The 24,654-nt window shown below is 35.2% G+C and overlaps 1 protein-coding gene across 3 annotated transcripts in view; it reads right to left on the bottom strand.

Moving 5' to 3' along the window:
* Positions 1-9: 9 nt before the first annotated feature.
* Positions 10-24,654, bottom strand: part of LOC108976440 (transcription elongation factor 1 homolog) — a 38,020-nt gene continuing 13,375 nt past the window's right edge. The window contains exons 2-3 of one of the 3 annotated variants that reach the window (XR_001993948.1): positions 960-1,145; positions 10-747 (exon numbers count right to left, since the gene is read on the bottom strand). Coding sequence is in view for 2 of the 3 variants with exons in the window: in XM_018945544.1 (XP_018801089.1) it covers positions 1,013-1,145 (133 nt within the window). In the remaining variant the exon portion in view is untranslated. Of the gene's footprint in view, positions 1,146-3,841; positions 4,063-24,654 lie in introns of those variants that run through there. The other 2 variants (XM_018945544.1, XM_018945543.1) reach the window with 2 other exon arrangements.

Genomic DNA, 24,654 nt, shown 5'->3' with positions numbered 1-24,654 from the left:
CATAGAAAATATTATTATTGAATGTATTGCTACATGTGTTCCGCCATTGTCAAATATTGGAACAGCGTGTGGCAATTCGTTTCGTTTGTAATGCGAAACTCTTTTGTGTATGTCGCTTTGCTTATGCATTCTTGTGTGGTCTTTACAATTTACAAATTCATGAATTTGCTTATTATAATTTATGAGTGCTTGGTAAGTGGCATTGAGGTAGGACCACTACATCCCCTAATAAATCGTTGGCAACACAGCGGGGCAAAGCTAGTACCTRATGTAAGGATTTGCGATTTACTTGTGACATCCTATATAATAAATTTTGCCACTTTGTAGACATATCTTTTATATCTTATTTCAGTAAAATATATTTATTTTAATGTTACTATTGGGGACACGAAGCAAAATATACAATAGTAGCATAATTTGTAAATATTCCTTACTTGTAGAATATATTTTTGTACAAAATAACTTACTGTTATAATTTAAAATTATTTTCAATCGTTTTCTATTTTCTATACATATTCTTCTGAAATACTGCACTAATGATCAACACGGATTTAGTTGATTTCGATAATACCGAATTACAAAGCTAAATAATATACAAATAAATTCCAGTTGAGTTGGAAACCATAATTTGCCTACTTAGTGCGTCATCTTGGTCGAAGGGTTAAGTTTATTTTTTCTACACCATTTTCAAATTTGATAAATGGTGGTATGGTATGTGTTGAAAATAAGTCCGTTTCCAATGCGACTCTGTAACAGCAAACACGCATACTAACAAAAAAATGTACAAACCGAACAGGTCTATGATTTTTTCACACTAACTGTAAATAAAGCGGAATATCAACAGATTATCTGCTCAGGCACGTGGGTAACGCGTTTTTTTTTTTTAATTAAAAATATTTAATGAGTAATATGAGTTCCATGTACCAGATTGAAAAATTAGATGAAGGTAACTACGATACCTGGAGCATCCAAATGCGCAGCGTACTGGTGCATGCAGAAGCGTGGAAAGTCATCAGTGGACAGATACCAGCAGCAGACGCAGAGGGCTGGGATGCGCTCGATAACAAAGCATTGGCCATGATGATATTGAGTGTAAAGCCATCGCAATTGTGCTATCTAAAAAACTGCACAACTTCAGATAGTGCCTGGAAAAAGTTAAAAGAGGTACATCAACCCAATGGACCAGTAAGAACAGTGTCCTTAATAATATTACTTTCAATCTTGCCCAAAAGCTTTGAAAATTTCGTGATCGCCATGGAAACACGCGATAGCCTGCCTTCCCTTGAGATATTAAAGTTATTAGAGGAAGGAGATCGAAGGGGCAGTTCATCTAAAACAGATCATTACAGTGAAAAACAGGCGTTTCAAGCAACCACAAAGCCGATGGAGAAAAAGCGAGAGGAGAAGAGTTATATCAAATGTTACAAATGCAGAAATAAAATAAAAGAAAAATCGACAGAATAGCAGCAACAACATAGGTCGTTTACAGTTTTAGCAAGGTCAGATGAGGGTGACTTAAAACACTCGAGATGTTACCTGGACTGAGGCGCGCCGACACATATGAGCGGCTCACGTAATCTTTTTACAAATTATGTCACACAAGCAGAGGATGTTATGTTGGCCGACAACAACATTATACGCGACGTTGTAGTTTAAACAAATGTTTGTGAGCTAAGGTTGGAGAACGTATTGCATGTCCCGCAAATGAAGGGGAATTTTGTATCGATAAGTCGAGCTGTAGAACGTGGCATCACAGTAAGCTTTAACAACGAAAACGCTATCGTAAGCCAGAATGGCGAACAAATTTTAAAAGCAGAAAAACGTAATAGATTGTTTGTATTTGAGTGTATTAACAACGCGTGTTTTGGTGCAGTGCAGAAGTTTGGCATAATAGATATGGACACACTATGGCAATTTGATAAAGCTAACAAAAGAAAATGGTGTTTTGGATAAAAAATGTGAAGTTCGCAGACAGTACGCAGTGTAAAAAACATAAAATCCACACTCAGCCGTTTCCAGCGGCATAAAAACGTGATGTTTTGTTCTATGAACATTTCAACGAATCCAATTAGATGATCAAGTCGTTTTTGATGAATTACCAGAAATTTTGCCAGCTGATTCAAATCGTAATGAAGAAATATTTATCTCCTGCAGAAGTGAAGTTAAGAAACGAATGTACAATGAAGACAGCGACGAACATGGCAGTGCAGATGAGTCAGAGCTGGAGCAGAAACGTAAGATAGGACCAGGTGGACCAAGAATTATTCGGAGCGGTATACCATTACTTCCGGAGAAGAGCTACAATGTTATACAGGCAGTGCAATCTGTAGAGATACCATTACTACAGACGTTTAAAGAGACAACTGAGGGCAAATATGCTTCATACTGGCAGGCGGCTATAGACGAAGAGCATAAGGCATTGGTGGCAAATGGCACGTGGACTGTGGCAGAATTACCAAAGGGTGAACAAGCAATTGGGTGTAAATGGGTTTACACAGTTAACAAGAGATAAAACTGGCGYAGTTGAGCGGTACAAAGCACGTTTGGTAGCCAAAAGGTGCGCTCAGAAGTTCGGCATGAACTATTACGAAACATTTCCTCTAGTGTGTCGATATGAAACGATGCGCTTGATATTCGCACTATCTAGCTGAAGTTACACTTGCATCAGATGGACGTTTGTACGGTTTATCTCAACAGCGAGTTAAAAGACGTGATCTTCATGAAGCAGCCTGAGGGGTATGTAGACAGAACGTGTGGCGAAAAAGTTACGATTGAACAAAGCGATTTACGGKTTAAAGCAAGCAGGAAGGGAGTGGAACTCCAAACTGAACGCGGTGCTGTGTGAAATTGGTTTTTCTCAAAACTGTATAAAAAGGACATAGAAGGTAGCCTTTGTTTATTATTAATCTATGTAGATGATTTACGTGCCAGAAGAAGTCTGATTTAATATAAATTAAAACAATGATCTCAAGCAAGTTTGAATGCATTGATAAAGGCCCACTTCAGATGTTTTTGGGYATGCAGATTCAGCGCGATGGCGATACAGGCGATATTTCAATGAATCAGTCTCCTTACATAGACGATRTGTTATATTGCCAAGGCATACATCAATGCAGGGTAACACGACGCCATTGGAGACAGGTTATCAGGTAGGGTGAAAGGAGAAAACGTGTGAGGAAGTGGATGCAACGGTTTATCAGTCTGCAATAGGCGAATTGAAGTCAAAGCACATCGACATCAGATATCATTTCGTCAGAGAAGTTGCCCAGAGTGGTGACTTAGAATTAAAGTACATTTCAACCGAAAATATGATAGCTGATATACTAACAAAAAATCTATCGAAAACAAAGCACTTACATTTTGTTAAGTTAATGAATTAAAATTAGATTTTATGTAAACAGAATCACATTAAGGAAGGGTGTTGAAAACAAGTCCGTTTCCAATGCGACTCTGTAACAGCAAACATGCATACTAACAAAAAAAAAAAAATGTACAAACCGAACAGGCCTATGATTTTTTCACTCTAACTGTTCATTCCTGTTAAATACTTCAAATAGAGCGGAATCTGAACAGTATGGATGGTGTTCCTCCTTCGTATTCCCTTTGTTTACATCATGTTCCACGAATCAGGCGCACATAATTTTTTCCTGTTCTCAGACCCCAAGATAATTATTGATTAAATATTCTTAAAAATAAAAGCGAATTTTAAAATTTTATTTCTACGAACTTTACAGCTTATCTGTTGCATTCATACGGCAGCGTATTAATATCATAACTTATATATACTTCCTTTTTAGAGGTGTTTCAAAATTTGTACAGTCAAGGAGTAAATATATTATCATATAATATAAAATAATAAAACTTTATTCTGATTTGAAATGTTAAATATCATTAGATAATTATAAGATTACACAATTAAAAGTTCGGGATTAGTTCGCTGTTTCACAAGCATCTACCCAATCATTATACACATCTATTGGCTCTGACAGAAAATTGATACTCGTCTGGAAATCCTCGAGACAAACTCTGCAAGTAACTTTAGCAGTATTTCTACTTTTATCCCTGAAAAATATTTATATTAAATAATGTGTTAAAATGTTGAGAACATAAATAACTTTATTTACAGAAATGCTTGACAAAATAACAATTAAAGTAGATAGTGTAAATTTGTATGTTGAATAAGTAGGACCATCATTAGTATCTAAAAATTTTAACTTTTCTGGATACCATCCTAATATACATTTTGTCAAGAAAATGCTTTTACAAGCCCAAAAATGTTTGATTTGACTCTTCCATTGTAAATAAAATGAAGTTAAGTCCTTAAAAGCTCTTTAATTTTTTACTCAACATATATGTAATGCATAAGCAGTCATATAACATAAGCACTGTCGAAAATTTGGTAAAGAAAAAAAACAAAAACAATATGCCACTTAGATCACTGTCAAAAAAATGTTTTTAAAAACAGCGTTTTATGTAGAAATGCTAAATGTTTCSATTCCTAAGAATTTGAATTGATGGAGAAAGTACCGTTGACAGCGACACGTTATCGCGATAAAGCTAAAAGTTAGTGTTGAAGTGAGCATTAAAGAATTACGTTGTAAATTTAGAAGGTACTTTTTTATTTTGAAATGCCGGGTAAAAGAGTGGCCAGTGACATAATTCAGCTAGTGTATAAAAGTTTTTATGACGGGAAAAGTGCTGCAGATATATCAAAAACATTTTCCCTTAGCAGACAAACTGTTTATAATATAATTAATCGTGCGGAAAAGGACGGAAGATTGGATTTGCGTAATTCGCCAGGGAGGCCTAAAAAACTATCTGCCCGAAATGAACGCCAAATAATAAAAAAAAAGTGTATCATAATCTCTAAATATCAACAAGAGCAATTGCAAATGAGATTAAATTGGAATCTGGTGTTGATATATCGCATGAAACGGTTCGCCAAGTACTTCTAAAAAAATAAGTACCCCTCACGAGTTGCACGAAAAAAACCGCTATTGTCACAAATAAACAAAGAAAAGCGCCTGTCGTTCGCCACAAGTCATATTTCACATAGCGATGCTTTTTGGGAAGATGGTATTTTTTGTGACGAAACGAAAATTATGCTTTATTATAACGAGGATCCTGATAGTGTGGCATCAACTCTTAACAGCCTTGAACGAAAAAAATATTATACCAACTGTTAAGTTCGGTAAGCTTTCCGTGATGGTATGGGCCTGTATTTCTAGCAAAGGAGTTGGAGATCTTGTTTATATTGAGGGTCATATGGATGCTACGCAATATCTAAATATTTTGCGGTCCCACATACGAAATAGTGCGTCTAAATTTGGGTTCGAAGGAAATAAATTTAAGATTTATCAAGACAACGACCCAAAACATACGGCGCTTAACGTAAGAACTTGGCTCCTTTATAACTGCGGTAGGTTATTAGATGCACCTCCTCAGAGCCCAGATCTCAACCCCATTGAGAATTTGTGGGTACATTTAAAAAAGAAAATCCGAAGAACCGAAATGAATTGATACGGTATATTAATGAAGAATGGGAGAAAATTCCTGGCGAGTATGGCCTAGAAAAACTAATTAAATCGATGAAAAGCAGACTACAGGCAGTTATCGATTCTGGAGGTCAACACACAAAATATTAAAATTAATTATATTAATACATTACCGATTTTTGTTTAATTAAAATGTTTATGTAAAAAGATTTTCTTGACACTGAAATTAATGGATTATTTTCTTTTTTATTCAAAACTTCAACTTGTTCTTCAGAAATTTTCGACAGTTTTCGTGTTTTATAAGTATTTCTTTAATAAATATATGATATGTAAAAAATTTTAAATGTTATATTGATATTTATTTATTTAATTAACAGTATTTAGGAAAAAAAAGGCACACTTCTATGCTTGTAAAAACATTTTCTTGACAAACTGTACCTATTAGGAGAATTCAGCTCTTAAAACTAATGTTAAATCAAGATGATGGTGTAGCTGTTGCTGCAGCGTTGAAAACATCCTGTGCATACATCCAGCATATTGACCATAATTAAACTCTTGCAAGTGTTGAAATGAAGAAAAGGCTAAGTTCGAATGCAACCGAATATTTTATACTCTCGCAACTTGCAGCAAATTTTTTATACTTCAATAACTTATTATAAAAACTTAACAGCTATTTAATTTTTAATTAAAAACTTAACAAAACCTAAAATGATTCTTGCTTTTGAGTAGCAGTTATATGGGAACATAAGAAAAAATTATAAGAGAGTCGACTGTTGATGGCAGGATATATTTCGTCTCGCCTTCGAGAAAGCAGAACTAAGAGGCCGATGATATCAATATCATCGGCATACGCCAGCAGCTGTACACTCTTATAAAAGATTGTACCTGCTTAAGTTCTGCAGCTCGAATTATTTTCTCCAGCAACAGGTTGAAGAAGTCGCACGATAGGGAGTCACCTTGTTTGAAACCTCGTTTGGTATCGAACGGCTCGGAGAGATCCTTTCCGATCCTGACGGAGCTTTTGGTGTTGCTCAACGTCAATTTACACAGCCGTATTAGTTTTGCGGGGATACTAAATTCAGACAACGCGACATAAATGCAGCTCCTTTTCGTGCTGTCGAAAGCAGCTTTGAAATCGACCAGGTCTAAAATCACACTGGTGGCTGGTACGCTCAATAGAACGAAATAGTACACGATGTTGAGGGGTCTTGTCCCACGGTAGTTGGCACAGATTGTGGGGTCTCTCTTTTTGTAGATTGAGTAGAGCACACTTAAATTCCAATCGTTGGGCATGCTTTCGTCCGACCATATTTTACAAAGAATGATGAATGCGCTATCGTAATTAGTTATTGATTTATTGCGCTTTTAGTAGTTTTGAACATGACAGTTATATGGGATATGGCGGGGATATCTTCTGATTTCATCTATTTTCACAATGTTAGAGTTCTTATAATATTCGAGTTTAGCAAATTTGGTAGTTATAGCTTCAGTTGTTTAGGAGATATTTTAAGCATATAAACAGATACATTAAACATATTATAGGACAGGGCCACGCCCAATTTTTTTTAATTTTTTACCCACAGGTGCTCCTTTCTACTGCGATCCCCTGTGCTAAATTACAGCTTAATTTAGTGCTTAGTTATGGCACTTTGTAGGTTTTCGGTTAATGGTGATTTTTGGGCATTGCTGTGGTTCGATTACCCCCATGTACGAACTCGTAATTTTTTTGTACTAAGAAACTCGCTTACTAAGTATTAGCAAAATGTCTAAATTTTTAGTCATAAGATCGACAGGCAGTAACTCAGTTTTCCACTTTACTCCTCATCCTGATCATTTATATCTAAATAACCCCATATCTTTTTTGCTTAGTTTTAGTTGATACGTACAACCGTTAGGTGAACAAATACATTATGCTTTGTAGCCACAGGTTGCACGTGATCACATATTAAATTACTACTAAAATAATTTTTGTGTAGAAATTTACCCTTCCCTTCACTCTTCCGTCAATGGTAGACTGAACCGATTGCGGGGAATTTGGCGATATCATTGTTTCTGACAGCATTGAGAGATTGACCGATATTGTCAGTAAAAATCGTCTATGGGCACTGAAGTTCACAAAAAAAAAAAAAAAAAACATTAGAATCTGATTTCGACAAGGTTCAGTCATTAGGTGAAACACCTTAAAGACACTATTTGTGTAAATTTTATTCCGATATCTTCATATACAAATTAATACGTTTTCGATTAGTGTTTTGTTTATTTTATCTTTTTAATAATGGTTAGCGTTGGCTGAACCTGTTGCGCTACTTACAAAAGCAAGCAAGCTAAGCAAGCTAAGCAAGCTTAAAACTTAGCCTAAAGCAATGCCGTTCGTTGTTGCAAACGTGACTTCACTATGGGTGTCCGATTTCTTTCCGCATTTCGTATAAAGTCGTAAGCGAAAAGCGTGAAAACGCAAATTCGCTAAATCAGGCCACGCGACATGCTTGCGACAAACATTGTGTAAAGTGGACGCGTTTTTTGTGGTATCCAATGTTTTCTTCCAAGTTTTGACAGTAATTTTGACCCAACTTTTCCCCTGTAAAAATCAGGTGACGGACGCAAGTGGACAATTAAATCGAAAAGACAAGTACAATTTTGTACCTTACTTTTATATTAAATTATTTTATGTACCTGCTCATTTTTCTTCGGCAAATTTGTTTTTAACTGCTGAAAATGAGAACAAAATTAGCAAATCAGGGTGAACGGATTTTCACTGCACAGTCCGCGCGTTTTTATTGTCTCACTTCACTCGCTTTTCGTAGGCCATACGAATGGGATAGAGCAAAAATATATTTACTGTTAGTTTTATTAGTGTATTAAGAAATAGCTTTGACACAAGCAGTGGCAAATTTCAAACTTTTATTTTTGGCCTATGAATTTAACATCATTATGTATATGATTATATGAATGTATACACTCTCGCTCATAGAAAAAGCCTATCGAAAATTTCCTTGAAGTTGTGGAATTTTTTGGGTTTTTACACAAAATTCCGTTATCAAATGTTAGTCAATTTTCATTTATAAATGTTTGTTGGAGTTAAAGTACAAAAATTTAATTGAATGTAATATTAAATTTTGAGTAATTGGCGAAGTAAGTCAAATTAAAGTGAAGCAGAAAATAGATATTTATTAGTATGTTTAAAAATTAACAGATGATAAATTTGCTATTTCTCAAAAAGTTGGTTGTAACGAATTATCAGTGAGGAGGTTTTGGGAAATATATTTGAAAACTGATAGTCTTCCACCAGCCTGGAAGCAGACGTAGAAGGAAGACGAAACGTCGGTTGAAAGAAAATAATTTGAATGCCCGAGTAGATGAAAAATCTCCGCTTCTTACAGCAAAAATTCCCGCCTTACCTGTCCAAGTTGGTGCAGAGAAAGAGCTAATTAGTTAGGAAATGAATGAAGTCGTATTGTTTTCTCAGACGAAAGCAAAATAAACCTAATTGGACCAGATTCTGAAGTCATGGTTCGTCGTAGATGCAATGAACGATACAGTATTCAATGTGTTCAGAGTACTACTAAGCATAATAGTTTTTAAGTTCCCTACAAACTAATTATTGCAAATAAACTTTTCACTTTGACCTAAAAATAGCTCTGATCTCAACACTATTGAGAACTTGTGGGCAATTATGAAGAACACAATTCGACGTCATAAAGCAAAAAGCATTCAAGGACATTGTTGGATTTTGTTGGTATAATGGAATTTCTTCAGACATAATTAAAAAATTATACGAAAGTATGTCCAACCGACTACAAGGTGTTATAAAGGCAAAAGGCGGCCACACACACAACCACTATTAAGAAAAAGTAAATTTTTGTGTAAAATCAAAATATAAGAAAAAACACTTTAAAAGTATTAAATACAAGTTTTTAAATTTTTTTTTTTTGCTTAAAAACTTTATTGTTCTATATGGTTTTCTCCATTCTCCATTCCATAATAGTAAACTTAGTTGTTTAACGGAGTATTTTAATTTTCGCTAATAAACAATTATTTAAAAGTATGAGTTAAATGGCTTAAACAGCTCATTAAATATTTTATTTAAACGTATTTTAAAAAGATATTATCTCCACAGGACTTAATTTTTATTAAAAGACACCATGTAAACATAAACTCAAATCGTTTTTTTTTTTATGAGCGGGAGTGTACTTATCTGCAATAATATGTACAAAGAAATGATTCGACTTACGACAGTTTTAGAAGTTTAAAAGGAGCTAATTTGCTTTATTTCAATATGCAACTTTTTGAAAACGACAATAAATTTCTTGGACATCGAATATCCCCGAATAGATTAACTCCATGCCAAAGTAAAACTAACGTAAAACAAAATTATGAGCGACCAACTAATGTTACAGAATTTAAAAGATTTCTAAGTGTTTATGCGACATCTGGACTTGCGATATTTTGCCACGTCGCACATATCATCCCCGCAGCACTCATCGCACAAAACCCACCACAACATACCAAAAGGTCACACAACCCAATGCAACACATCATATCATCCACACAACCACAGCTACACATCATACCAACCACACTACACACCAACACTTCGCTTTTTTTAGCACCCACAACCGATACAAAAGGATTGGTCAGATCGGAATGGTTGCTTTTATTGTTTTTACCCCCGACCTCGAAGGTTTTCGCCATCGGTACGTTCGTCGAAGCAACGCTATATAAAAGTTTAAAAATTGTTAAGTGAAACCAAATAACACTAATAAAATTTTTTACAAGAAATGAATTGTGCCAATACAAAATAAGCATTTATAAAAAAAGAAGAAAAAATAAAAGTTAATTATTTGAAAGTGAAATACTTCTTCCCTTTATTTAAAAAAAATTTGCGAATTAAACATTCCAGGTGCAAGTGCAAGTGAAAGTGAGTATTTCACCGACATCAGGGTGAACAAAAGGAATACAACTAAACACTGGGGTTGAATGAATAGTTTTGAAAATTCAAAAACTACTGCGTAAAGCCTCTTTGAAGTTGGTCGACTTGTCGTGGCGAAGGGGCTTAAGTAAGAATAAAGTGTGCATCGAAAAGGAAACGCACTCTAATCTTACGAACTAAGAGAGACACCTCATAATTCCCACAATAGTGATATGAATGAATAAACCCTAGGTTTTACGATCATATAAAAAGCCTACTCTCCGCATACCGGCTCTGCGGATGAGTGACCAACCCTTTCCGGGCTACTCGTGGGACCAAAAATTAACGATAACAATAACTCAACAACAACTACAACAACAACAACAGCGACGACTAAGGACATGAACTACAGAAATGCTATTACGGATTCCGAAGAGGACGAACCTCCACCCAGGAGACGAGTAAGAGTATTCTACTCGAGAATCGAGTTTTCTCGTAAAAAATCGATTTTTCGGAATCGATCTTGAGTAGTCCAAGTCGATTAAGAATCGGTTCCTGACATTCGACTTTACTATTAATTAAGTGACTAGTTTCAAGTTATACATACCACAGTATATACAGTAATAAACTTTTGCTTTGTTTACATACATATACTCAACTCTAGAAAATCTTAGGGTGTTGTGTAACACTTTTTTTTGCTACTTTCATGGTTAGCTTAAGTGCTAACACAAAAACCTAGTGTTAGCATTTAAGCTACATATAAATGTTAAAGTTTGAAGGGCAGCACTTTAATAGGTATTATGTACTTTGAATTACTTTGTAGGTTTCTTAAATTTTAATTTTACTGAAATGTTATTTGTTATGTAATTTTTTTTTTTTTTGTTAACAAGTGTTAAACACGCTTCAAGAATTTCTTAAATTTTGCATGCAAAAAGATACAGTCCTGGGCGGTAAACTTTTGTTTGACATATACAAATTGATTAACCGTTACAAAAAAAAAACATTAGGTGGAATTCGCATACATACGACATACGAGCGCAAGAAAACACGCGATTCTTAATTCTTGACGATAAATTTATTAAAATGGCGCCTAGCGCTGTATGGATTTACTTTAAAAAAATAAACAACGGGTCGAATGTTCAGTGTCACCAATGTGGAAAGCAATTAAAATATAATAATAGTACGTCTAGATTAATGAAACATCTCGAAAAATCTCATAAACTTTCCTAAACTGCTTCTAATCCTAATCAAAATCGCACATTGAGTGAAAAAGAGAGTGACGATGAAATCGAAAACGGGATTAGCTCTCAGAAATAACAGCCCTTGACCGGATAAAATCCGGTCAATTCCGGTAACGTAAAACCGGCTATTGTGTTGTGATTGCAGCTTCTCGCCGGCGAACCTTTCATGTGTTTGCTGACGTTCGTTTTTATCCTTGTTAGAACAAGATAGTGGTCCTAGTAGATGTTAGAACCTCGAAGCGTACGCTCGTCTAAAACACTGTAAACGTGTCTTCTACCTATCACAACATTATCGATCTGGTTGGTGGTTTTTCGATCCGGAGAAAGCCAAGTAGCATGGTGAATTTTCCTTTGCTGGGAGCTAGTACTACCGATAACCATATGTGGGGCTCCGGTGAAGTCGATCAGTCTCACCCCATTGGTGATGTTTCATCATGAAGGCTGAATTTACCGACAGCTGAGCCAAAGATACCTTCTTTGCCCACTATGGCATCAAAGTTGCCATGGTTTTGATATCGTGGCGGAGAGCTCTCATAGGTACGCTCCAAGCGTTTATAGAATCCATCTTTGATCACATCGTCCTTCGCTTCCGTCGAGGCCGCACCAATATTGTCGCCTGAATGCAGTAAAACGAGCTCGAGGAAGCTGCTAACTTGTCAGAAGTGGATGCAATCAAACGCAGACGAGGAAGATTCAAACTTGTCAGAATACTCCACTCCAGACTACGACAGAATGTCTTTTGATGTCAGTTCCTACTGGGGTGCATTCACAAAAATCATCCCTCCAACCCCCTGCTTGGAGCAGAAACGGGGAACCCAAGAAGTCATTCCTCAACTACGTCGACATCAACGCCGACGCGATTTCGAACGCAACTAACTTTCAACAACCACTGACCACCACTCACAATGAAGCCAATAAGACCTTCACCATACTTGGTGTCAAAGTCCCACCCATTACCAAGAGTTCTAGTTGCCGTGAGAAACAAAAGTGACCCTTGCGCAGCTTCGTTCTGGATACTGTAGCAAGTTAAACTCCTACTTAACCAGAATAGCCCCTGGCATATTAAATCCAGAGAGATTACAGACCGTGAAGCAGTACGTTTCCTGGATTCGTTAGATGACGCAAATGACAATTTATCTAGTTCTTACCATACTAACGGGAATTGGGTGTTCGTTACAACAACAAATACAATAATTCTAACAAAACCATTGACAAAGGAACAGCTGGCATAATGAGTAGTGCCTCGTCGCAGCGGAGAGAAAACAGACTGCCTACCTCGCAAAGTTACAATCGACCACAACACATGCGGAATGGTATAGATATCGAAGAGGGAAGTGAGACGCATTTGCAGACAAATAACGAGAGAGAGGCCGAGTATTCACAAGCTGGCTGACAGGGGTAATGCTCGAAAATTCTACGAAAAGATGCGACGACTAACAGAAGCTTTCAAGACCGGAGCATACTCTTGTAGAACCACCAGAGGTGATCTGATGACTGATCCTCAGAGCATACTTAATTATGGAGGGAACTTCTCTGAATGGCAGTGAAAGCATAACACCAGGAGATGATGAATCCGATTTTAAAATCGTTAACGGTGGAGCAGTGTCCAATTGCGGGATCATGTAGAAGTTCGAATAGCAATTACCCGTCTGAAGAACAACAAAAAGACGGAGACCGATAGATTGCCGATCGAGCTATTTAAATACGGCGGTGAAGAGCAGATAAGAAGCATACATCAGCATCTTTGTAAAATATGGTCGGACGAAAGCATGCCTCAAAACTTCGAAGTCGTCGATAATTTCGTCTATCTTGGAACCAATATTAGCAGCAACAATGTAAGTCTCGAAATCCAACGCAGAATAACTCTTGCCAACAGGTGCTATTTCAGACTAAGTGAGCAATTGAAAAGTAAAGTCCTCTCTGGACGAACAAAAACCAAACTCTATAAGCCACTCATTATTCCCGCCTGCTACATGGAGGCGTCACGAGTTTTCGGGAGAGGTTCTGCCGTAAATTTATGGTTCCTTGCGCATTGGCCACGGTGAAAATTGCATTCGATGGATCGATAAGCTGTATGAGACATACGACGATATTGACATAGATCAGCGAATTAAAAGACAGCGGTTACGCTGGTTAGGTCTTGTCATCCGAATGGACAAAATCATTCCAGCTCCGCAGTACCCGACGGGGCAAGCAGATGAAGAGGAAGACCTTCAATCCCTGGGAAAGAGCAGCTGGAGAAGGGCCTGGAATCTTTAATTGGTGCCACGCAGTGAAAAGTAAGAATGACAGGCGTTGTTTAAATAAAAACATAAAAAGGAACAAGTTTCTTTTCAAATATAAGGACAATAAATTAACTTATAAAAAAAATACATAATTCAAATATGAAAAACTCCAAAATTCTGGTGCGACAAAACAAAACGAATTTTATGATTGCTCTTAATATTTGGTTGATTATGCCTTATTTTTCAAAAAAGCTTCGCATCGGTTAGGGATGAAAACAATTTATTTATTTATTGTGTCGCCAGAAATGCTTTTCCATGCTTTTTTTACTTGTATAAATAAACCGTCCTTATTTCTACAAATTCCACGTCTAATTTTTCGACTTATATTTTCCCATAGGGAAATATGGGATTTAGATGAGATGATTGTACTGCCCTTTTTATACATGAATCTGACAATCATAATACTGATATGACGAATTGATCCTATTCCATGACGTGAAAAACAACCTCACACTAGTCATTGCGTGATTCACCGCGTCAGTAATATAATGTGATTCGAGTCGTCTGAACTTTTCATATTGAACTTTGATTCGTCAATAAAAGTACAGTCCGCTATTTTGTAATTTTCCAATTTATGTGCATCTTCGCAAATAGCTGTCGCGACAGTCTGTTCTTTAAAGAAATGTACGGCTTTTTTGCACTCCTGCAGCACGAAAATCGACTTTGAACAGTTTGACATTGTATATGTAGATCTCTGTAAAATATTTACGTAATTACCTTGCAATAGATGTTGCAGATATCAGCAGACAAAAAAGGAATTGGATCATTTCTTTTTGACACATTAGGGCAATTCACAATCTGGTGCAAATGGTCTTGCATATTTGCAATTGCAAATTCGCTGTATATTTTCTTCGTGTAAAAGCAACAATATGCCTCACTCATTTTTGCAATTGCAAATATGCAAGACCATTTGCACCAGATTGTGAATTGCCCTATTAAGTTCTGCACTACGCCTCGTGAACACCATTCGATTGGATATTCACTATAACAAAACCTCCCACGCGCTGGAAAAAACTTCGTGTAAACCCAGTTCCTGCGAGCAACATTTTATCTCAACTCAAAAACAATTTGTCCCTGCGTTTAATTGAACACAAAACCATTCCAACATATTTAAAATTTGATTGTATGTGATTGTATTTGGGTGTAAGTGAGTTTGAAATATCCTAACAATAAGTGATTTAAACATGGTCCTTCAAGCCTTAACGAAAGGCACCTTCGGGTTTTAACAGACAAATTAAAAACAAGAATAATTTTGGTGACAAAAACCAAACGAAGTGCGATAATGAAAGTGAAATATATATGTACATCATAAAGTGCCGTGGAGAAAAGCAAAATACAAAGTTTAGTGACTCAAACAGAATAAACAAAACAAATTAAACTATACTCATATGTAATACAAAAAACAAAAACGGAACAAAAGAAAGTGGAGTGCAGTATATAGCATATAATATATGTTTGTATATACAGAAAAGGTGAAGTGATAAACACAAAAACAAATTACAAGGAAAATCAAAATATAGAACACAGTTCTAACAAATAAAAGCCAACAGAGAGAACATCGGGCGCGAATTCTTAAAACAAAACACAAACAAAACCGCACGAATTTTTAAAACAATAAAAAAAGAAGGCATACTCATAAGCAACTGGAAACCTTCAGGAAAAAAGGTCTGGAGATTGGAACAACACCCACATAATTGCATACATACACCTAAAAGCCATTGAAAAGACTACCAAGTGGTCCTTTAATTTATTAAATGCACATATGTATGTAACACCACATCCGTTTATATAATACGGTTAACAAACTGTTTTAATTTACGGGTTTAACTTGTAGAAAACTTGTTGGCATAATAGATACAAATGTATACCCAAATATTTAAAAACATAAATAAAATATTTATCGAATGCCTATAATTTAAGCTTTCCTTTGTGTATTCAAACACAATCGCTTAACAAAAGCAACCAATATTGAAGTATTAGCTTGTCATAAATTTCCAGCAATGGTAAATTGTTACTTGTTGGTTAACAAAACAATAAGCAGGATTGTAAAAACCAAATAAGCAAATGCATAAACTTAAAAAAGACACAAAGCTAGAGAAAAAAACCACATACATACATGCATCCTTTCTTACTTCTCTATGCATAGTTTTTATATACATACTATATATACATACATATGTATGTTCATATCAACAACATTAGCAATGTACATTGTTTACTTTATAGTTGTTTCATTTGTTTTAATAATTCCCCCACTGTCGCACTAAGTCCCCTTGATTAACGAAAAAAAATGCACATGAGAATAAAGTTTAAGACACATTTCATTCTCAATCAAAATTATTCGTGGTTCAGAAGGAATATTCAAAAGGAAATTATAAGTCCACTCATATATATATAAAATATGTATAAAATCATATGAATATAAAATCGATGTCCAGATCAACGGCGATCAGACGGCGATCCAATATAAGTATATATGCGGTAGTGAAGCGGACCGGGTGATGACGACGTGGYGCAGTGTGTCAGCGAAAGTGTGTATGACGAATGTTGACCTGCGCATTGTCCGTAAGCGATCCAATTCCTTTTTGAGAGGTTGATGGTGTATGGTGTCGTCGTGCAGTGATCGCTGGCTGAGTGTGGTGGTGCTAGGGTGCGCCAACTTTTCCCAGGCAGAGTGGTGTATAAATGTAGGGAGATGCTTAAGTCATTTAAACATACTGGGCCCGCTAGGCAAATTTTTTGCCTAGTTTTAAATATGTGATGTTCAATGCATTTAGGCCGAAAATGGGGTTTGAAATAAGTAACTTCAATATGTATGAACGGGTCATATTGAAATATCCTTTTATTGGCGGTTATTAACAATTTCTTTGCCTTCGGCTTKGTAAACTAGCTGTTTATTATTTGCCTTTTCTTTGTTATCGGTTTATAAAGGATAGTAACTCCACACTTGGCTCAGATATGGCCAGAATGGGTACTCTTTAGCCCTGGAGTTAGGGTTATGAAATTAGAGGGCACTTGCGATGAATGCCCGTGAATGGAGAACGGCTTCGACTAGTGGAGTAGAGAATTCTTCATAATTAATTTGATGCTTTGCACAGCTGATTCTCATAACCCACCCATATGAGAAGCGCTTGGAGAGATACGATAAAGGCGGCCTTTGCCTTTTCTAAGTGTGGGTGCGTCACTGTATCGCATTGGGATTCCTTTAGAGATTTTATTTATTTTTGAAAATGTATCAAAGTGTCGATTTTTCGACTTTTTGATACAACTATGTTATATTTTATGTTTAAGGGCGTGTGCACTAATTTGGCGTTTAGTAGCCTGTCACCGCTCTTGGTTTTGTTCAGACTATTTTTTTTCCTTTCATTATTGGCGAAAGCCATCCTGCGAGGCCGAAAAGTTGTATGTGCTTTTAATAATTTGGACTGTCAGAGGTAACTCTGACATTGTTTTTTATACTGATTTGTGGAGTATTGGGAAATTGTGGCTCTAGTGGTAGTCGTACGACGTACCAGCCATTATTTGATTGAGTAGTTATGGGGGGAAGATTCCTTAACTTTTGACATTTCCTTAATTGTGAATTAAGGTATCTGTGGTTAATATACTCAACTTGAGTTGGTTCTGTAACTAGTCCATTTTGTGTTTCGCTAAGCACCGTTTGAGATTTATGTGCCTTTGAGCAGCATGGTGCCTCTTGGCAATTTTTAGTATTTTGGCTTTCGGGATTTGCTTTTGTAATTAAACCCTTGGTTCTTTTTGTATATGCGCTCCTTTGAGCTGAGATAAGATATCTGCTCTTATGAAGCATTGAATTGTATCTTTTATGACAATATAAACAGTTAAATTTGCATTTGCAATTTTTAAGATTATGTTCATGGGACAAGCAGTTTGTACAGAGTCTTTTTGATTTGACAAAGTTGTTCCTTTCGTTAATATTTAATGTTTTAAACTTTTCGCAAGTTTTAAGCTTATGCCCTCTTGTGCATGGTTCGCATGACGTATGTTTTCTCTGTTCGGATGTGAACGCTTGTATTTTGTTAAAAATTCGATTTGATTTGTTTTTKCTTTTAGCTTGGGGTCTATTTAAGCTTCTATTTTGGTCGTGCTTAATGTTTTTAGTTTCGATTGTTTTTTCTTCTACCCTTTCCGCAATTTCATATWGGGTGGTGAGAAAATCTTTCATTTGTTGCCACGTTGGGCACTTTTTTCGTGATGAGAGCGATTGCTCCATACAAGTAACGACTTTTCTGATAATGTGGCGCTGCAAATGTTTACCAGAATTGGGTCCCAGCTGGCTGTGGGAATATTTCGTGTCGACAGAATCGACAAACAATTAGAAACAGTGGATTGTAGTGTTACAAATTCTACACTTATTCCTTTCTTAACTTTTGCCAAGTTCATTAGTGTCGTTACGTGTTCGTTTATCGACCAGTATTCTTTCGTTTTCGTATCTAGCTTTTAGAGCTTCCAAAGCCAAATTGAAATTATCGTCATTAAGGGCGAACTGTTTTACTATGACGCCTGCTTGACCTTTTGTCTTGTATCGGAGGTGATACAACTTTTGTGCTTGTGATAATATAGGATGGTTGATGTAAACAGCTGCAAACATGTCCCGGAAGGACGGCCATTCTTCATAACCTCCATAGAATGTTTCTGTGTCACATGGCGGCACCTCGAGGTGGATGCCAGAACTTGCCTTTTGACTGTCTATTTGTAGCATTCCTACTCTCGGATGTGGAGTTTTTAAGATTTTGGCTTTTTATTTCTAATAACGATTCTGAGTTTTCGTGAATCGGTGAAGAGGCAAATCTAGTGCAGTATTTTGTTAACCTGTCACTTTCTGAAATAAATTTAGAAGCCTGGTTTGAGTGTGTAGCTCCTGCAGGTGTATWTTGATTTTTATTATTATTCATTGTGTTTACTGTATAGTAAAATATTTGCCAAAATAAGTTAAATTTGTCTCAGTATAAAACGTATAATATTTCGTGTAAAACGGATTCTTTATTTTTTATTATTACCGTTTCTTATGTACTTGCTAAACGATTTTATTTATTTATATTTTAGTTTAAAGTTTGAAAATATCCGCACTTTTAACTTTTTAACACTTTTTATGTTCTTATGTTAGTATTTAGGTACACCCTAATACTTGGACTTTTATGTACAGCCTTGGACAAAAGTATTAGGCACCCCACTAATTACTGAATTTTTTGTTTTAACAAGTGAAATAATGAAGTTTTATTAGTAAAACAGTGAAAATACAATGAATTAGTGACAATATCATTAATATTTAGTAGTTCAATTTAATAACGGCAGCAATTCTCTTAGGCATGCTGCGTTCAAGCTTTGCACATTCGTCCGCACTTATAGCGTACCACTCGTTAATTAAAGCATTCTTTAAGGAAGTTTTTAATGTTACACTGTGTTCCTTAAACTTGCGTTTTAAAATAGCCCACATGTGCTCAATGGGATTAAGATCTGGAGACTGTGCAGGAAAATCTAACAAAACAATTTTGTTATCTTCAAGCCAACCCATCGTAGTCGCTGATTTGTGACAAGGAGCATTGTCTTGCTGAAATTGAACCCCGTCTAAATTAGTATCGCCGAAAATGCGCGTTAACGAAGGCAGTAAAACAGCTTCTAATACATTTATGTACTTTTGACTGTCCATTCGACCCTCGCAAACGAGCATTTCGCCGACACCATCAGCAGCCATGCAGCCCCAGATCATAATATTCTTAACAGTGGGTACCACGCAATCTGGCTGATATTCTTCCCCAACCCGTCGCCTCACGAACGTCGCACCAGAGGTTCCAAATATCTATAGAAAAAATAATGTTTTCATAAGATTTGTATTATGTCTTCAAAATTGCTCTAGGGTAAGAAGCTATGGCTGTTAATTCTTTAAGACGATCTAAACTAAGCTTACCTCGAAGTTTGATTCATCAGACCACAGAACATTCGACCAATCTTCTTCCGGGAAATTTTGGTATCGGCGAGCCCATTCCAAACGATTTTTCCTATTCTTTTCTGATAGCCACGGCTTCTTCACTTAAAACTTGAATTCTAACTCTATCATCGTAACTAATTACACTTTTTTAGGCATTTCGGTAAATATGAACTGTTTTTGTAAGATTGGTAACTTTTCACTAAATGTAATTTACACTTTCACTTTCAAATTTTAAATGCAAAAATATTTTATGAATTTTCGTAAAAATTACAATTTTTAGTTTTAGCTTACCCAGAGTGCTATGACTTTTAATATTACCGAATTTATTCGTTTAATCAACAGTTAAACACCCATGTAAGGCATTTACAAAAAGAAGTGGTAACTTTGATAGCCACATTTGAGAATACTTGTATTTTAATGGGGTGCCTAATACTTTTGGCCAAGGCTGTATGTATGTATGTGCTTATGAAAGTAGGTATTGCCGGATATTTGCCAATGTGGACTTTGAAAATGTAAATATGTACGTACGAATATGTTTATGTTCAATTATTTATTTATGCTAAGCTGCGTTTTAGTTTATTTTTTTGTTAAATTTTAATATATTATGTATTTGTTTTAACAATTTGTTGTATTGTTAATTTCTACAAATCGTTTATTTAATTCCAAAATGAAAGATTACTTTTTTAATAATTTTGTTATAATTAATTGACCCAATGTATGTAGGGTATAGCATAGGCAGATTTGTATACCGTGTACTTATATTCTTTCCCAGTAGAGAGAGGACGCGAAAACGGAATAGAAAAAAAAATTATATTTTCAGTTGTCCTTTTATTTGCCTCTGCTTATTTCTTTAGTGCAATAGTGCTTACGGGTGTTTTTTAAACAAAATAGGTATTGCTAAGCATAAATAGGTAATAAGTTATTAGTTAGTTATATAATTTATTAGCTGTATATAATGCCTGTCTCTTATACACATCTAGATGTGTATAAGAGACAGGCATAAATAGTTAATAAGTTATTAGTTAGTTATATAATTTATTAGCTGTATATAATGCCTGTCTCTTATACACATCTAGATGTGTATAAGAGACAGGCATAAATAGTTAATAAGTTATTAGTTAGTTATATACGTCAATATATATAATGGCAGACGGTTTCCAGGTTTTCCCGAAATGTTTGTTAACTAATCATTATTTCATCGTTAATTGCATATACATATGTATAAACCACCAATTTTTACATACATACATACATACGTGCATAATAAAGTTAGAGTACATGAATAAATACGCTCACTTTAACTAGTTTTTTAGGGCAAAATGATATGTATAGTATGCCTGTTCGTTTTGTTCCAATTCCTTTGCGTATGCATCCATCCGCTTGCTGTTAGGCTCCTTGTGCGTGTTGTTGCATTTAAATATGTTTATCCGCGCCTGGTTATTGTTTATTACTTTTCATTTATATTTTACTTTTTAGGTTTCGCGCCCGGTTTGTAATTATTGATTTGTTCAACTCGATGGGCTTTTTGTTTTTGCTTTTTACATACACGCACTTAGTTTTGTATTGTATGTATTTACCTCATTTTCTTAAAAATAGAATTAATGTTGTTGCTTTTTTTTTTTGTGAAACTCAAATAAATGCGTAACTTTATTGGTTTCAATTTATAGTTTTATTGTGGCAATCTAATTTAAAATAAATTAAGAAAACTATAAGCAGCAAAGTCGTTTCTAATTATAAGACCACCACTGTATATACATATATTTCGGCAATTCACTGCACCTTTGTTTATGTTGTCGGAATTTTTTCTTTCGTTTTATGTGTGTATTCATTGTTTTACTGAGCATTTGCTCTGTTTTGTGTACCGCACTGTTTTGCTGCACTTTTTTAAATTTTGTCACCATAATGAACATGAGAATCAAGTTTAAGACACATTTAATTCTCAATCAAAATTATTCGTGGTTCAGAAGAAATATTCAACACCAGATCAACGGCGATCCAATATAAGTATATATGCGGTAGCGAAGCGGACCGGGTGATGACGACGCAGTGTGTCAGCGAAAGTGTGTATGACGAATGTTTCATAGCAAAAATTCGTTATAGTTTCTGTAAAATTATCACATAAAATGAGGCATTTCCTGCCTTCAGGAAGAAAAATTGTGAAAAATGTTTTGTTTTCCATTTCAATAATTAATTTTTTAAGTCATTTTGACAGAATATTTCGAAGAGATTTTGTGTAATAGCTTTTGGCAAAGTTTGTTACCTATTTCTTTAGTTTTCTTTATACAAATACCACAATGAAACATTATAGTATTGTTATCAGCAAATTACTACATTGCTAATACGGTATTTTGCTAGTTTTTGGTAACACACATATGGTATTTGTACCATATATGGTATTGTTACTACATGTCTGTCTCGGGTATAACATAATATGTATGTATATACATATATCTGTACATATTAAGGAATTGATCTCTTTAACGAGCTCTCAATTGCACAAAATATAAGCACATACGTATTCACATACAAGTCCAAGGGTGAGATTAGGTTTAGCGGATTAAAGTCCCGCACTCAGGCTTTCGAAGCTTCCTCCTACTATAAAAAAAAAATATATATAAGTCCAAGTATTAGGGTGTACCTAAATACAAATCATGCAATATTTTAACCCTTTCATGCCCGATGTTGCATAGGCAACATTTCATATATGCTTCCCATTATATACATTTTTTAACGGGCGGTTTTTTGCCTTATGTAGTCTGGTGTATTTTGTAAGCTTACAGAGCATTGTTCTATCGTAAGCTATGCAAGGGTTCATTCAGTAGGCGGTTTTCGTGGAGTGAAATTGTCAAGATTACGAAAAAAGTGAAAGATAAACCATCCTAAGTTATCACAAGCGCAAAAATTGTATCACCTCAGATACAAAACCAAAGGTCAAGATGGTGTAATAGTCAAACAGTTTGCATTGAATGACGATAATTTCAATTTGGCTTGGGAAGCTCTAAAAGCTAGACACGGAAACGAAAGAGTAGTGGTCGATTAAAAAGTAACGAAAAGTCAGAAAGAAACAAGTGAAGAATTCCTCAAACTAGAATCCACTGTTTCAAATTACTTGTCGATTCTATCGACACCAAATATCCCCACAGAAAGCTGAGGCACTATTCTGGTAAATATATGCTCCGCAGCATTACCATAAAAATCGTTTCTTTTGTGGGAGCAGTCGCTCTCATCACGAAAACAGTGCCCAACGTGGCAACAAATGAAAGATTTTCTGACTATCCAATATGAAATAGTGGAAAGAGTAGATGAAAAAATTGTCAGATTGAAAAAAATTAAACACGACCAAAATCGTAGCTTAAAGAAGGAACCTGGTTAAGAGGCTTCAAAAAATCGATTTTTTTTTTTAGGATTTTTTTGAGAAGGAAAGAAATAAGCGATTAAAGCGGAACTTCTGGGGCTTACAGTTATATATTTAAACATCATTCACAAATTTTTTTGGATACGGAATCTTTGGATTTTTGGGATGTGCATCTGTCGGACGGCGGGCAGGATGCAGGTCGCAATTTCTATCGGAAACAAAAAATTTAAAGAGATTCATGTTTTTTAATAATTTATCTTATAGTTAAACAAAAAGATTCCAAAACAAGTGTAAAATTTTAGATATTTAAAAAAATTAAAAAAGTGCTTTTTGACCAAAACTTTGTGTTGTTTAAGGGGTTATATAAAGTTAGGAGGTCGGAAAAAAGGCATTTTCCAAGAATTTCTTCTAAGTAAACTATTTGGTTTATTGATTTGAAACTTGGCAGGTGTATTATGACCTTAAACTACTATATTCACATATTTTTTATTGCCAAAAATAATTATCGGGAACGTTGATATTGCCAATTTCGTAGAGGTCCGCAAGAAAGGCCTCTTGCGGTGAACACGATATCTCTGGACTGGATCATTTAAAATGCAAAAACCAAATAAATATAATAAATAATATAGTGATTGATTGTAGGAATTAGCAAAATAATTTTTTTACAAAATTGCGGCTACTCAAAGCAAAAGGTTCGATTTTCGACCAAAATTCGGGTCTTTAATTGTTTATAAAAAAAAAGAAATTTTCATCGGATGGCGAAATCCTTCGATTAATTACTAAAAAAATATAGTTAAGAAGCTTGTGTAAAAATTTCAGACCGATCGGTTCAGCCCTTTCTGAGAAATCTTGCTCACCGACTTTGAAAACACCGTTTCGAGAAAAGCGAGATTAAAGTTTTGAAAGCACTTTACATGCAGTTAATTTTTTTCACTAATGTGTCTATAACTTCGAAAATATTCGTCGGATCGACTTGAAATTTTGTGTGTGTATACTCAGATATATATATATTCAGATTTTTTTAAAATCTTTACTGTATATGACCCCTTAAAAATATTTTCAAACTTGAATTTTCTTAGTTTAACTAGAAGATAATTTAATGCCAAAGATAATAAACTTTGCCCCAATTCTACACGACGTTTAGTTTTTTTCTATCAATTAGGAAAATTCGTAAGAGTGAAAAACCGAGAAATCGCGTGTTAAAGTTTTCGCTTTCCGTCCAATCGCTCATATACACTTGTGCTCACATAATTAAGCCACTGCATAGCAAAACTACGTTTCTGAAAATAAATTCACCGAATTAGMTTTTCATTTGTATAACGGTATGCAAAAAAGTTCCGTTATATGTTAGGAAGTTACTAAGACCATATTCAGAGAAATAAGTATCGTGCTTGGTGAAAAAATGAAAATAAACTCGCAGTT

The sequence above is a fragment of the Bactrocera latifrons genome, unplaced genomic scaffold, assembly GCF_001853355.1.
Source record: "Bactrocera latifrons isolate USDA-ARS-PBARC rearing strain unplaced genomic scaffold, ASM185335v1 scaffold_760, whole genome shotgun sequence".
Taxonomy (NCBI): Eukaryota; Metazoa; Arthropoda; class Insecta; order Diptera; family Tephritidae; genus Bactrocera; species Bactrocera latifrons.
This window is presented reverse-complemented; position numbering and strand designations above follow the sequence as displayed.